At 34.8% G+C, this 16,081-nt stretch overlaps 1 protein-coding gene across 9 annotated transcripts in view; it reads left to right on the forward strand.

The window, feature by feature from the left end:
- Nucleotides 1-1,586: 1,586 nt before the first annotated feature.
- LOC110605113 (DNA (cytosine-5)-methyltransferase CMT2) overlaps nucleotides 1,587-16,081 on the forward strand; it is a 64,010-nt gene continuing 49,515 nt past the window's right edge. For 4 of the 9 annotated variants that reach the window (XR_002486324.2, XR_006349199.1, XR_006349200.1 and 1 more), the window contains exons 1-4: nucleotides 1,587-1,856; nucleotides 2,165-2,689; nucleotides 14,665-14,699; nucleotides 14,825-14,927. Coding sequence is in view for 3 of the 9 variants with exons in the window: in XM_021743436.2 (XP_021599128.1) it covers nucleotides 1,848-1,856; nucleotides 2,165-2,689; nucleotides 14,665-14,699; nucleotides 14,825-14,927 (672 nt within the window). In the remaining 6 variants the exon portion in view is untranslated. Of the gene's footprint in view, nucleotides 1,857-2,164; nucleotides 2,690-12,731; nucleotides 13,023-14,664; nucleotides 14,714-14,824; nucleotides 14,928-16,081 lie in introns of those variants that run through there. The other 5 variants (XM_021743436.2, XM_021743437.2, XM_021743438.2 and 2 more) reach the window with 5 other exon arrangements.

A 16,081-nucleotide genomic window follows, 5' to 3' on the forward strand; every position in this document is an offset into this window, starting at 1 on the left:
CTTGGTCCATAATCTTTCTTTTCCATGGCATTATTTATCTGTAAGTCAACTATACATTATAATTTTATTGCATGGATGAAAGTATAAACACATGCAATAAAAACACAAAACACATAGAATATAATATTTAAAAATAAATAAGGCATCCGTACCTAGCAACAATAATAGATCATACATAGTAGTCATAGATTGTTAAAAATTATAGGGAAAAGTATAAAAAAATATTTTATAGTTTCACTCATTTTCATTTCAGGGTCTGTAGTTTAATTTTTGTCAAAATAGTACCTATAGTATTATACCGTTAGCAAATTGCGAGAATTTTCTATCGCTGTCAAGAAATGCTAACGTGGCAAATAAAATATACTTGTTAATTAAAAAGAAAAAGTATAAAAAAATACTTTGTAGTTTCATTCATTTTTATTTCAGCGTCATTAGTTCTGTTTGTGTTTAATTAGTACATCATGATATGATTTTTATATCAATATTCTTAACAGTGTCTAAAAATTGCTACTATTTGCTAACAGTGCGATATCACACGTATTACTTTGACACAAATTGAATTACAAACCCTAAAATAAAAAATCGATAAAATCATTGGGTATTTTTTTATACTTTACTTAAAATTGTAATTGCAAATTATATTGATAATCATGCCATATTTGCAAGGCAATTTGTTCCCTCAACATATATCCTATAATCGTCATCTATTGCTATTCCTCTAGCTCTCACATGGTGATCAAACTCAGCATACATAAGTTCACGATAAACTTAAGCTATTAAATTTTTATCCAAATTAACAATCATCAAGAAGTTGTGTAGGTGAACAATGTCAATTAAAATTGTAATTTAATTATCCAAAATACTGGAATATAAAAATAATTTTACAAAAAAATTAAATTATTTTGTGAAATAGGCTAAAAATATAATTAATTAAAGAAATAATAAAAAAGTAAGTAGAATGACAAGTGACATATTTAGATTTTGATCAAAACTAATTTGAGCTGATGATTAAAAATATTACCAATATTAAAATTATAAATTAATTATCTAAAATAAAAAAAATAAAAAATAAAATTTAATTTTTGAGGAAATAATTGAATTATTTTATCCGCTAAATAAAAAAAACACTATTCAAGAACCTCATCACAAAATAAAAGAGTCAGGAGTAAATTATTATCAAAATTTTAAATTATTTTAGAAATTCACTAATTTATTTCTATTTTAAAATCACTCAATTAAATTATTTTTATATTTTCTAAAATTTAATGTTAACCACTTTGAATATTTATATCGTTAAATCTCTATAATTTTAATTTTATTTATTATTTATTTTTTATAATATTAAATATTTATACAATTTAATTTCTTTAACTAAAATTAAAATAAATTAACTAATAGTATTTTTATAAAAGGACTAAATAGTTTTATTTTATAAATATTTTAATTAAATAATTTTAAAATACAGAAATAGGATGAACTAGTAAATTTGTTAAAAACTTAAGTACCTCATAATAATTTTCCCAAGAGTTAGTTATAAGGTGGATAAAAAAAAAAATTCGACGTTAAAGACTCCTTGATTTATTTTTACTCTCTTCTACTTCATTTCAAGGGGAAAAAAAAATGCCTGCTGAATTTTGGACTGTCTTTTTGGTTGAAATTGACGCCCAATCAGAGCCTCTACAAATTCGTAATCCCAATTTCCCTTTGAGGTTGAGGTGACCTCCAAGCTTCACTCTCAGTCCTTCTCAACTGCACAATGCGGGTTCAATAAATTTTAAATCTACAGTAGATCTCCGAGATTCTCTTGCCTTTCGCTCAAGGAAGGCTTTCCGCCTCGAAACGTTTCGATGGTTAAGGTGCATGACCAAAATTAGATTCATGTTCTTTTTTTTTTCCTGTGTTTTCTTTTTTGAATTGTTTGAAGAATTAGCTTGTTTTGGCTGCTGCATTTGTGTGTGAGTAATCCCTGTTGCATTCCTCCTCGAAACGTTTCGATGGTAAGGTGCATGTTTGGATTGTTTGAAGAATTAGCTTGTTTTGGCTGCCGTGTTTGTGTGTGAATAATGCATGCTTGGTTGTTGGTGAAAAATCATTTCTTTTGAAAGTTCAGTGAGAGTTTAGAGAAATAATTACCGTTTTGAATGTAATTCATGCATCACTGCAGAGTCAATGTAAAGGTCAAATCTTGACAAGGGAGGAGAAGGTGTTGCGGAGATCTCCTAGACTGTCCCCATCTGTAGTAAGAACTAAAAGCAGCTGTTCAAAACGCACATTGCAAAATCATTCTGCACAACTAAGGGCATCAGTAGAATTGGATGCTGAACCATTACTGAAATGGCATGGTGATGATAACTGTAGATTATCTGATTCCTTGGATGAACAACCCTTTAAGAGGGTTAAGACCTTTTCAGCGAATTCTGATTTGGAAATGTTGGAGGATGATTACTTGTCTCCCAGAAGCACTAACTCTGCCTTTGGTGTTGAAAATGGGAAAAAAAGTAGTTTGATTGAGTTGCCTGAATCAGCTGAGAAGCAGCCTCCAGAGAACAAGTCAGGTAAATTGCACTTAACAGAGAAGATTAAGCTCTTGTCTTCAGAGAAGGAACAAAAATTTCCGTGTACCGTAATTGGAGATCCTATCCCAAATGAGGAAGCGCAAAAAAGGTGGTGTTGGCGGTATGAAATGAAGGTGATCAACCTTTTCTGCTATGGTTTTATTTTCTTTTCTTTTCCATTGCTTTACATAGAAAGTTGGACTCTTTAAACATACTGTTTTACTTTCCACTACTAGGTTGATTTTTTTTCTTTTTCTTTTTTTTTGGGGGGGGTCTCCATCCTGCAAGATAGGCTTACTTCTATTTCACATGGATTAAGAAAATATAATTAAAGTAATAGGTCTATTATTCCACAGCTTCCAAGTTTAAAAGGTAAAGAAAAGGATGAACATAAAGGGGTAAAATGACTCTTTTCGAAAAGATGAGGGGGGAAAGTATGCGTTCTGCCTGCATATGCTTACATGTATACTATTTAAATGATTATGGTTGCAATGATAAAATTGAAAAACTTCAATGGAGTTGCTTGTCTCTCCTATTTTCTCTTCCTTGATTATCTTCTGTTCGTGTTCACTTCTTCTTTACCTCTCATCTTTCTTATGTTTTCTATTATGCATCAAGTGGTACTAGAGTGTTATAATGAGAAGTATAGGAATAAGTGTGACAGCAAAAAAAAGTCAACAAAAGTCTGCTAGCATTTGGAGGGAAGGTTAGTTAGAGAGGCAGTTACTAGAACTCTAGTTTGTAATTGGCAGTAATTAGGATATAAAAACAGCTGGAATAGCTCTGGGATTGCCATTCCAGAATCTCTCTCTTTTCTACCCTTTCTTTCTTGACTTAGCGTAGCTAATTAACACTCAATCACTCGCACACATATTTGTGAGAAAGAAAGAGTACGAGAGAAATTCTCTACTGTATGCTTTATTAAAGTGAAAAACTCAATTATGAAATATAAGATAATATGGTATTATAGAGTTTTAATTCCCCTAATTAGGATAGGAATAGAACTCTATAATTTAGGAAGACAACTCCTATCAAAATAGGATAAACTAATCCTAACTAAGGTAGGATTTATAAAATAGCTTCCTAAATAAAATAAAGGAAAAATTATTACTTAGTCCCTGTGGTATGGGAAAACTCACTAGTTAGTCCTTCGGTTTTGAAAAATACATTAAAATGTCCCTGACGTTTTAAAAGGTCTACTACTTAGTCCTTTTGTTAACTTTTGCCATTAAGTATTTTACTATTTAATCCCTATTAGTTGGTCCCTTAGATTTTTAAAAAGTTTACTGATTAGTCCCTCCGTTTTAGGGGCATTTTAGAGTTTTTTGCTATATTTAACGGTTAAAACTAATGGAGAGACTAACTAATAGACTTTCTAAAATGTCAGGGATGTTCTAAGGCATTTTTCAAAACTGAGAGACCAACTAGTGAGTTTCTCCATATTATAAGGACTAAGTAGTAATTTTTTCTAAAATAAAAGACCCTTGAAGCTAATATAGAAATAGTAGGAAAGTTTAACTAGGATCTAAATAACATAGGAATCCCAAATAACATAGGAATAGAAAAAGGAAAAATTCTAATCAAAATAGAAGATAAAAAATTCCTATTAAAAAGGGAGACAACTGCTTTCCATTTTCCATATCAGTCTCCCCCACTGGAGAAAAACTCGACCTCAAGTTGAAGTCATCCGTAGGATACAAAGGTTGATCTATAGAATGGAAATAATATAAATTAGCAACATTGAAAGTCCTTGAGATTCTTAAACTTTTCGACAAATTAACAATATAGGCATTGTCATTGATTTTGTGAACAATCACATAAGGACCATACTTCTTTGGTTTCAGCTTATGATAAGTGCCCTTAGGAAATCTCTCATGCCTTAGGATACCATAACCTTGTTTCCAACTTCAAATACTTCCTTCATTTTATGCTTATTGGCAACATCCTTATACTTCTTGTTTAAACGGCTGCCACATGCTTTCCTTTCATTTTTGGTAACTTCACTAAGTCAAGTGCATATTGAGGAACTTTAGTATAGACTACTGAAAATGGTAACCTTCCACTAGCAGTATGGACAACACTATTGTAGGCAAATTCAGCTTGTGGCAAAGCAATATCTCACTACTTCTGCTTATCCCCACAAATGCTTTGAATCAAGTTTTCTAAGGTGTGATTGACCACTTCGATTTGACCATCACTTTGTGGATGTGTAGTGCTACTGAAATTCAAAGAAGAATCAAATAATTTCTACAAAGTCCTCCAAAAGTGACCCAGAAACTTACTATCTTGATCTGAAGTGATGGATTTTGGTACCCATGCAAGCGTACTACTTTTTTGAAGAATAATTTGGCAATATGAACTGCATTAGAAGTTTTTTTACAAGGAATAAAGTGTGTCATTTTGGAAACCTGTCAACAATTACAAACACAAAATTCACTCTTTGCTTTCTTGGTAATATGAACCACGGAGTAAATTTTTTGTCATAGTTGCTCCACTTTCTCCTAGCATCACTTAGTTTCTCACTAAAGTATGCTACGGTTCTCTTCTCTTATGATAAAATAACACCTATCCCAACTCCACTTGCATCATAATCTATTTCAAATAGCTTCTCAAAGCAAGGTAGAGCTAACACCGGTGGAGTGCATAGGTTTTCCTTAAGGATGTTAAAGCTATTTGTGGCTTACTCACTACATTGAAACTTCCCTTTCTTCAAGCGTTCAGTTATTGGTGCTGCAATAGTGCTAAAGTCTTTGATGAAGTGTTATTAGAAAGTAGCTAACACATGGAAACTCCAAACGGCCAACACATTAGTTGGGATTAGCCACTCCTTTATTGCTTTTATTTTTGCTTCATCAACATGAATGTCTTTTGCACTTATAATATACCCTAAGAATAGTCGTCTATTGGTTAGAAAATTACACTTTTTGAAGTTGATTTATAATTTATTTTCCTGCAAGGCTGTCAAGACCTTTCTCAAGTGCATTGAGTGTTCATCTTTTGAGTTGGTATAAATAAGGATATCATAAAAAACAACTAAAATTGCCAATGAAGGATTTTACTACCTGATTCATCAATCTCATGAAAGTACTTGGTGCATTGGACAATCCAAATGGCATTTAAAGCCATTCATAAATCCCCTCCTTCATTTTAAATGCTATTTTTCACTCATCTCCAGGCTTTATTCGGATTTGATGGTAACCATTCTTCAAGTCAAGATTTGTAAACCATTTAGCACCGTGTAGTTGCTTTAACATGTCATCCAATCTAGGAATTAGAAATTTATAGCCCACTGTGATCTTGTTGATGGCGCGACTATCTACACACATCCTCCAACTCCCATCCTTCTTAGGTGTTACTAATGCAGGGATAATACATGGATTCATGCTCTCTTTGGTCGGTCCTTTCTGCAAGAGCTCCTCTACTTTCTCTTTGAGTATCTCACTCTCCTTCGGACCCATGCAATAATGTGGCAAGTTTTGCAAACTTGCACTAGGGATAAGGTCAATTTGATGTTGAGTATCTCACATGGGAGAGATTCCATCCAATATGTCCTCTGGCATTAACTCATCAAATTCTTCCAACAATGGTCGAACAAGCTTAGGAGGCTCCTCCACTTATGGCTTTGACTCCTCCAATAGTACTTGTTTCACCACCAGCATATGGACTTGCTTTGTCTCTTTGACCTCCATCTCAAATTCTTTGGTGATTGTCAAGAAAGTATGGGCCTCATTCTTTTGTGTCTTGCTCTTTTGTGGTGGCAAGACATATTTCACCCCCTCCTCAATGCAATAAGTATTGGTTTTCCCAAAGTGTTGTGCATTAACATCATATTGCCATGGCCTTCTAAAAAATAAGTGGCATATATCCATATCCACCACATCACAATAGACCTCGTCTTTGTATTGGCCTTTAGAAAGAGGTACTTAGCATATTTCATTAACCTCAATGGAATCAGTTGCTGTTTTAATCCACCCTAAAGTGTATGGATTGGGACGTTTTTCTGTTGGTAGTCCCAAACTTCTCATGGTCTCTCTTTATATAATATTTTCACAACTTCTACTATCAATAATAACACCAAAAATTCTGTTTTTATTGTGCACCTGATACAGAATAGTTGGTGGCATTGTGTTTGATCTATTTTCGGGGCTAGCATCATCCTCATTACATAATTTTGCCCTTCATCAATCTCCTCATCATAATCATCTTCCTCTCCTTCAGCTTGACAACAAATTTCAACATTTCTTCTTCCTAGCAACTACACTCACCATCTTCCTTAAAGGACATTCATTAGAATGATGACCTTATTGGTTGCATTTGAAACACTTCCTATAGATCGGTCTAGCATAGAGATTGACAGCCTTTGATGTCTCTTTCTCCTTTCCTTCATTCATGGGACACTTTCCAACAGCTTTATCTTCTTGGACATGTTCTTTGGTATTTCGATTGTAACCATATCTCTGATTGGACCCACCATAGTCATCTATTTTGGCTCTAACACCAATGTTTACTGTTTTGTAAGGATCAAAGCTTCTTCTTTGCATCATCTCAGCTTTGAAGGTGACATTTTTAGCCTTGGATAAGGTTCTCAACATTTGAACTCCAATTCTATCCTTTAAAGCTGGTTTTTAATCCATCCAAGTACCTTGCAACTTGCTGCCCTTTGGATTTATGGAGGTTGTTCCTCTCGGCCAACCTTTGAAACTCTACCATATAGTCATGCACTGTTTGTAGAATCTACTCATAATCTGGAGGCAAGAACTCTTGTTGTAGCAATTGTTTCCTTCGACTATGTTCGCACCAGTCCTTTCCATTCACATTTCCTCCTAGATTGCAATCTCTCCCACCAAGCAGAGGCTCCACCCTTCAATCGACAAGCCACTATCTTTACTTTTCTTTTTGTAGTTGTTCCATATAGTCAAAGAACATTTCTACATCAAGAATCCAATTCAAAAATTCCTTAATGTTAAAACTCCCATTGAAGTTGGGAATATCAACTTTGAGGCTATAGTCCTTATTATCCTGTTCATCATATCCATGAACACCTCCTCTTCCATATTCTCCTTGGCATTGGTACTAGGAAAATCATATGGTTCAAAGTCCTCTTCCTCTGAATCCTCCTTATAGGCATATTGCCAATGTGTAGGAATTCATCAGTCAACATGATCACCGTGGGCTGCACCATCCTTTGGCTGTCTATTGTCCGCGCGATTCCTGTTTCCTTCAATTCCCTAAGCATCGAATTGGTCCATACTTTCTTCAATACGTAGTTCTATATGCTCGAATCTGAGATCTATCCTTTGCTCAAGATGTTGCTCCAATTGTTGCAATGTGTCATCCCTTTGTTGAAGTGCTCTAGCTCCTTGATCACTATCTTGGGAGCCATTGCAATCGCTGACTATTGCCATCCTTGCTTTGATACCACTTGACGTAGCATAGCTAATTAACACTCATACACACTTGTGAGAAAGAAAGAGTATGAGAGAAATTCTCTGCTGTATGCTTTATTAAAGTGAAAACCTCTATTCTAAAACATAAGATAATAGGGTATTTATAGAGTTTTAATTTCTCTAATTAGGATAGAAATAGAACTCTATAATTTAGGAAGACAACTCCTACTAAAATAGAGATAAATTAATCCTAATTAAAGTAGGATTTACAAAATAGCTTTCTAAACTAATATAGAAATAGTAGGGAAGTTTAACTAGGTATTGGCTTATTTGATTGCTGATTTGAGGCTGATTTGTTTGCATAAATTAGGGTCCTTACTCCTTAATTGTGGGAATTATCTTGTAATTATTTTCTTTCTTTTTGGGTGCAATTCTTTGTGTATAAATAGACATGTAAATTATTTGTAAAGATTAAGAAAGAAATACCAACATACACTCAAAAATTCTCCAAATCCAACATTATGGTATTAGAGCATTGATCCTTATTTGGTGCCCAATTTCTGCCAATTTTATCACTTTCTACCAGAAACCCTAACTCACCCATTTTGGTACTCTCCCAACTAGACCCTTCTTCTATCCTCATTGCCACCCTCAGTGCCATTGGAACACCATCGCCGGCCGATCCATTAGCTCCGACAGCCCAGATCCACGCACCTCTTCTGCCGGCGCATGACAACTATTTTCAGCGTCGTTTCGCTTTTCGATTAAAGTTGCCAGCTTCGTCTCAGTACTCCCGACATTCTTCTGCTATATTTGGCTTCATTCGGTGTGGATAAGGTCTCTTTGATTTTCACAGTAAATTTTCTATCCAGTTTCTTTCTTAATTCTCATGGAAGCAGAAAAGAAAGCCCATGTTCCAAGTAATGATAACCTTTCACTGCAAATTAGTCTCGTAAAGCTGGATGAGAACAATTATCTTGTTTGGTCAAGGTTTTGTTTGTTGTTTATCAAGGTCTTGTTTGTTGTTTATCAAGGCTAGAGGATTGCAGGGTTATATCACTGGTAATAAGAGGCAATTGGATGTCAATGATCCAAGTTATACTCAATGGGATTCAAACAATTGTTTGGTTATGACTTGGTTACTCAACTCTATGCAACCTCAGATCTCTAAGTCTTATTTATTGCTCGACACTATTGCAAAAATGTGGCTAGCTTTGTCTTTGACTTATTCCAAGATTGGAAATAATGTCTAGATTTATGATATTCAGAACAAGATTCATGGTACTAAGCAAGGAAAGATGACAGTCTGTAATTTTATTCCGAGCTATGTGGCTTATGGCTGGAGCTTGATTACTATCAATACTTCCAGGCAGACTGTACTAGGATGCAATTAAATTTCAGAAAATGATTGAGGAGTGAGTCTATGATTTTCTTGCAGGATTGAATAATAAATATGATCCAATTAGGGTCCAAGTTTTAGGAAAGGATCCTTTTCATTATATCTCACCAAAGATCTCTAACTTTGAGAAGGATCACCTGCATTGTGATTATTGTTAAAAACCAAGGCATACCAAGGAGACATGCTGAAAGTTATATGGTCACCCAACTAGAGGCCATAGGGGAAAATGAGGCACCAGAAGAGTTCAAGCTAATTTATTAGAAACTGTGGAAGAGCCTCCTAAGGAAACTACTACTGCTGAGTTCCTATTCTCTTATGAGATTCAGAGTCTCAAGAGTCTCTTGTCTCATCCTGGCACTGGCCCTTCCAGTACCACATCTAACTTTGTGAAGTTAGGTAATGATTCCTCTCTTGATACTGTTATTGATTCTGAAGCGAATGGACACATGACATGCACTTCTAAAGGCTTTCTTAATTATTTTCCTTTCCTAACTAAAGACTGTGATAGAATTGTTGATGGCTCTTTTACTCCTATATCCGGAACAAGTGTTGTTATTTGTGTTACATTATCATCTGCTCTTCATGTTTCTCATTTTCTTGTCAACCTTTTATTGTCAGTATTATCACCAATGCTCTAAATTGTAAGTTTTCTTGTCAACATTTTATCAATTAAATTCTTTTATGATTATTGTGTTATTTAGGACCTTCACACAGGGAAGAGGATTGATAATGGTAGACTGTAAGATAGCTTAACATGTTGGAAAGGAGTCCAAGTTATACGGTTTCTCAAGCCTGTTTTGGAGAGAATAAGAATGTCAATCAGGAAATAATACACTGGTATAGGTGGTTAGAGCATCCATCCCTTTTGTCTTAGAAAAACTCTATCCTAAATTGTTTGTTAGAACTCAATTTGGATCTTTATTTTGTGATGCTTGTGAGTATGCTAAGCACAGTAGAAACTCCTACCATTTGAGTTATAATAAAAGTATAATCCCTTTTGTGACTATTTATTCTGATGTTTGGAGGGCTACTCAGACTATATCATTGGCTAGTAATCGATGATTTGTCATTTTTATTGATTGTTACACTTGGATGACTTAGATATATTTGACAAAAGCTAAAAGTGATGTATTTCTATGCTTTTAATCGTTTTACAAGATGCTTTGTACCCAATTTGATGCTAAGGTGAAAATTTTTAGAACTGATAATGGTACAGAATATATGGATAATGGATCCTTTGCTTATTTGGAGTCCAATGGGATAGTACATTAGACTAGTTGTCCTTATACTAGTGCACAAAATCAAGTCGGAAGAAAAAACAGGCATCTATTGGAGATAGCTCGATCTCTTCTGTTCACCATGAATCTCCTAAAAACATATTTGGGAGATGCAATTCTAGTATTCGCTTATCTTATCAATAGAATGCCCCTCAATGCTTTCAACTTTAGAAGTCCTTTGGAGGTACTGCTAGGGAAAAATTCATACACTGTCCCACCAAAAGTGTTTGGGCATGTTTGTTTTGTACATATTAGGACAACCGGCAAATTGGATCAAAAAGCCCTTAAATATGTGTTTTTTAGGTGTTTTCCTACACAAAAGGGATACATATGTTATCATCTTCCCTTTAGAAAATATTTTATCAGTATGGATATTACCTTAAGAGAAATTGAACCTTACTTTAATGCCATCCACTCACCTCTTTAGAGGAAGAACAATGATGAAGAGGTGTTGCCTAATTCTTCTATAACCCTAGATGATTTGGTTCAGAGGGAGAGTTCTAGTGGACAGGAGGAGACTTCTGATTAGGGAGAGAAAGTTGAATGCTTGGATAAGCCAGATTTGAGGAGGTGTTCAAGGAGAGACAAGGTAGAAAAAGCCATTATACAGCCTACTCAGTTTCAAAAATCTTCCTCTTTACTTTCTGGTGAGTCATCCTCAATCCCTGAATCCATTAATGACCTAGATAGACCCATTGCACAAAGAAAAGGTGTCAGATCTTATACTAAACATTCCATTTCTAACTTTGTTTTCCATGATTATTTATCTCTATTTTATAGAACTTTTGTCTCGTCAATTTCCTTTTTGTCTATTCCACATTCCACACGTTTCACAAGATTAGAAGGAAACCCTTGGAGATCCTAAGTGGAAGGGAGCAATGATTGAAAAAATGAAAGCTCTGGCTAAAAATGAGACAAGGAAGATGGTCTCTTTCCCACCTGGGAAGAAACTAGTTGGCTGCAAATGGGTCTTCACCAAAACTAATAGAACAATTGAGAGGTTTAAGGGTTGCTAAGAAATTCATTCAAACTTATGGAGTGGATTACCAAGAGACTGTTTGACTTATTTGCTGATTCTAGGGATATGATTTAATTTGATTTGATTAGGATCCTTGATTATCTCTGTAATTATTATTTGATTATTTGCTTTCTATTTAGTTATAATTTTTTGTGTATAAATAGTCATATAAATTAATTATAAAGATCAAGAGTGAAATATAAGAATACTCTAAAATTCTTCATGGTATCAGAGTTTTTCCTGATTTTAGAGTTTAAATTCAATTTTCCTTCTTTAAATTTTCTAAAACCCTAGATCTACCTTTTTGGTACTAGCCTATCTAGGGACCTTTTATCATCTCACCGTCACCACCAGGAGGATCGTCGGGCCGTCGCCGGCCGGACCGCCCAGCTTTGATGCTGGAAAGTCACGCGCGTGAGATCTACTTGACCCTGCTTCGCTGCTCCGTCCACTTCGGCATCGATTCTGACCTCCTTTCTAGCCATCCCGTGCTGCTACTTGGTCCTTTAGTGATTTGGTTGGGCTCTCTTGTGTGTACAACCTTGGTACCTCTTATTCTTTCACGGTTCATTTATTTTTTCCATGGTAGAAGGTAAAAAAGTTTCGATCCTAAATCCTTGCAAATTAGTTCCATAAAACTTGATAGAACTAATTATTTTGCTTGGTCAAGGTCTTATTTATTGTTTATCAAGGCTAGAGGACTGCAGGGCTATATCACTAGTAATAAAAAGCAACCGAATGAGAGTGATCCAGATTTTCCTTAATGGGACTCGGATAATTGACTTGTTATGACATGGTTATTTAACTCTATGTAACCTCATATCTCTAAGTTTTATTTGTTAATTGATACTGCTGCAAAGATATAGAAAGCTTTGTCCTTAACTTATTCCAAGATTGGGAATGATGTCCAAATTTATGATATTCGGAATAAGATCCATGGTACTAAAGAGAAACCACTCTCCCAATTTTATTCTGAGTTATGTGGCTTATAGCAGGAACTTGATTACTATCAGGACTTTTAGGTAGACTATATTGGAGATGCAGTCAAATTTTAGAGAATGATTGAAAAGGACCGGGTTTATGATTTTCTTACAGGGTTTAATAACGAATATGATCTAATTCGGGTCCAAGTGTTGGGGAAAAATCCTTTTCTTTCTTTAGAAGAGGTCTATGCCCATGTTCAATAAGAAGAAAGTTGTGGACATGCTATGCTCTATACTGCACCACTTGAAAAGACTGGGTTGGCTACTAGTTTGAGCACTCCGCAGCCTCCTAATTATGAGAAAGATCACTTGCATTGTGACTATTGTGGGAAATCGAGGCATACCAAGAAGAGTTGCTAGAAGTTACATGGTCGTCCTACTAGAGGCCGTGGAGGGAAACGAGGTACCTCTACCATTGCACCCAATATTAAATTATCATCTGTCTTTCATATTTCTCATTTTTCTGTCAACCTTTTATCTGTCAGTGCTATCACTAATGCTCTTAATTGTAATTGAATACTTTCCTGATCATTGTATTATTCAGAATCTTCTCATAGGGAATAGGATTGGCAATGGTAGACTGTATGATGGTTTATACATATTAGAAGGTGATCCAGGTTCTCTGATATCTCAAGCTTGTTTTGGAGAAAAATAGGATTGGCAAATGAACTTAGCAACAACTCCAGTAACTTGAGCTATCGTTGTCAGGACCTTTTGGTTTTGTCCAACGCTCCCCAGATAAAATCTGCTGAGTGGGTTTGAGTTGTTTCTTTAACCTTTAAGAAACTTTATGATAGCTCCTTCCATTTCATTTCTAGTAGAATTAATGGGATAGCAACAAATGCTGTATGCAATACATTGCATTAATTTCAGTAGTCCATTGTGCTACAATAATATGTTTAATTTTGTGCTTTTTTTAATAGAGAAATTAAAAAATAATTCACTATCTTGGTATCTATGCTATTTATATAGGGAATTCAAACTGAAGAACTTTACATTTATAGTTTGCCAATGATTGGTCCCACTAAATGGGAGTGGTTATGTCATTTTAAGATCCAGATCCAGGTTTTGTGACTTGTCACTCATCTGAACATATTTACACCAAATATGACTATTAATGAAGTTATGAAGAATGCTTACCACCAAAAGTATAGATGATCTGGCAGGTTGAAGTTTTGTAATCTGGATTCTGGACTGCAAAATCCATGATTTATTCTTGTTAATTGATTGCTTCCTTTTTCTTATTAAAATTAGCAGAATTGAGATGACAATAATTGAGAAACACAGGTAAGATGAATTTTGCTAGGATTTTTGTTATGGGCCCTGACAAATGATCGAGTTACAGATCTGTGAATGGAAGTAGGGGAATCAATTGGTGAGGGAGATGCAGTTTTTCTTTTTACGACCTATTTGTTCGAATCAGGCTCATTGAAGGGAACCTGCAACCTTTCGAGTTTTGAGTACTAAAAAACTAATTAAATTTTGAATGTCCTTTATGGAAAACTCGGCTGCCTTTAAATACAGCTTTTGGAAGAACAATAAAAAAAATAAAACTAGGGTAATATGGAGGTATATCCTCCTGCAATTTTGAAATAAAAATTACTTAAAACAGAAAATTAATTGATAAACCATAATTTGAAATCTCCAATCTGCTAGCTGGTAGTTGTGTTGATCCAATCTGCTAGCTGGTGGTTATCTTGCTTGATCCAATCTGTTGGTGACCCCCTTTCGTTTTCCTGTGTGTATATCTCTGGTATTTCAAAAGAGTAGCTACCCCAACATCATCTGCTGCTCTAGCAATTTTCCAGCCTGCAAACTAAAGTGACAATGGATGTTGTGTTTCTGAAATATATGGAAATTGTAGCTGAACTTAATTCTGTTTTGCTGTGTCTGAGTGGTTGGATATGATTTTTGTTTGATTCATTCTCAAATGAGTTTGCATTTTCAGAATATTCCAGAGGTGATCAAATTCATTTACTGCTTAATATCTAAATGTTTATCTGTATTTTCATTGATATTGATAAAGGCCGTCTTGGAATTTGCAGAGTCAAAGATCCAATTGTGGAAGGCTCACATCAGAGTAAGCAGTAATTTGTGAGCCTGTCTGCCTTGCTGATTTAGTTATCTTTTCTTTCCAATTTTGAGCACGTTTCTTGCCTTTAGTGATTCTTTGCTTATCAATTTTATACTTGCTTATTGTTTTAGTGATGATGATGAAGATAAGATTGTTTGGAATGTGGAGTGCCATTATGCTCAAGCTAAAATTGATGGGTCCATCTTTGATCTTGGAGATTGTGCATATATAAAGGTAGTGCATTTCACTTGCTAAGAACCTACAAAGGAAAGACCTTTTTCCCCTTCTTCTTTACCTATTCTGATGCTACTTGGTTCACTTCGCCTATTGTTTTAGGATATACTTCACTTGCCTTGTTGTTTTAGGATTTACTTTTCATTCTCTGCTTTTTCCTTTTTGCTTTTGAAGTTCTTTTGTCGATTTAATTACGTAGTGGTATATTGAGAAAGAATGAAGGAGGGTACACTATGAAGGACAAGGAGGGCACACTAAGAAGAATAAGGTATCCTTTTAGAAAACTCGGTGGGCAAATACAAACAATAATATGAAAACAATTTAAAAAGGTAATGCCCTTAGATCGACAACACTTCAACATTACAAACTATTAGTGAAGTGGAGGAAAAGAACGAAGTTCTTAAGATTTGGAGAATTTCAGATGTATATTTGTATCTCTCTTGATCTTACAAATACTTTACATAACTATTTATACACAAAGGATCACAATAAAAAAGGAAATAAAATAATTATAAGATAATTAAGGATCCCTATTTTATGCCTAGAAACAATAATCACATCAGCATATAACCAGCCAGTGAATAGGCCAACACTCCTCCCTCAAATTGGTGTATAGATGTCACATATGCCCAACTTGCAAATCAAATTATGATATTTTAAATTCAATAACCACATCAGCGTATAACCAGCCAGTGAATAGGCCAACACTCTCCCCTCAAGTTGGTGCATAGATATTTCATGTGCCCAACTTGCAAATCAAATTATGATATTCTATTCTTGATATTTTTAAGCCCTTTGGTAAATTCTGAGTCACACATGACTTTATTGATGTGTTTGTTGCTGTCGCAGTGTAAGTTCCCACCAAATTCTGAGTCACAATATCTGGGCTATTTCCTGAATGGTTTACGAGAGGACATCCGAATCAGACACCACCAAACTTTAGATCTCCACCTCACTGTGCAGTTGGCCCGAGAAAGAGTGAGAATTTTTTTTTTTTAGGCCTCATTAAATTACCAACACATACAGATCCATCCTAACCACTTTCCCATGGACTAGGCCCAACTGATATTACCATATTCTAAACCTCTTCTTCAGTCTACTTTTAATAAACCCCAATCCACTTTCTCTCAGACCAACAACCCATCCAAATCATC

The sequence above is a fragment of the Manihot esculenta genome, chromosome 17 (assembly GCF_001659605.2).
Source record: "Manihot esculenta cultivar AM560-2 chromosome 17, M.esculenta_v8, whole genome shotgun sequence".
NCBI lineage: Eukaryota > Viridiplantae > Streptophyta > Magnoliopsida > Malpighiales > Euphorbiaceae > Manihot > Manihot esculenta.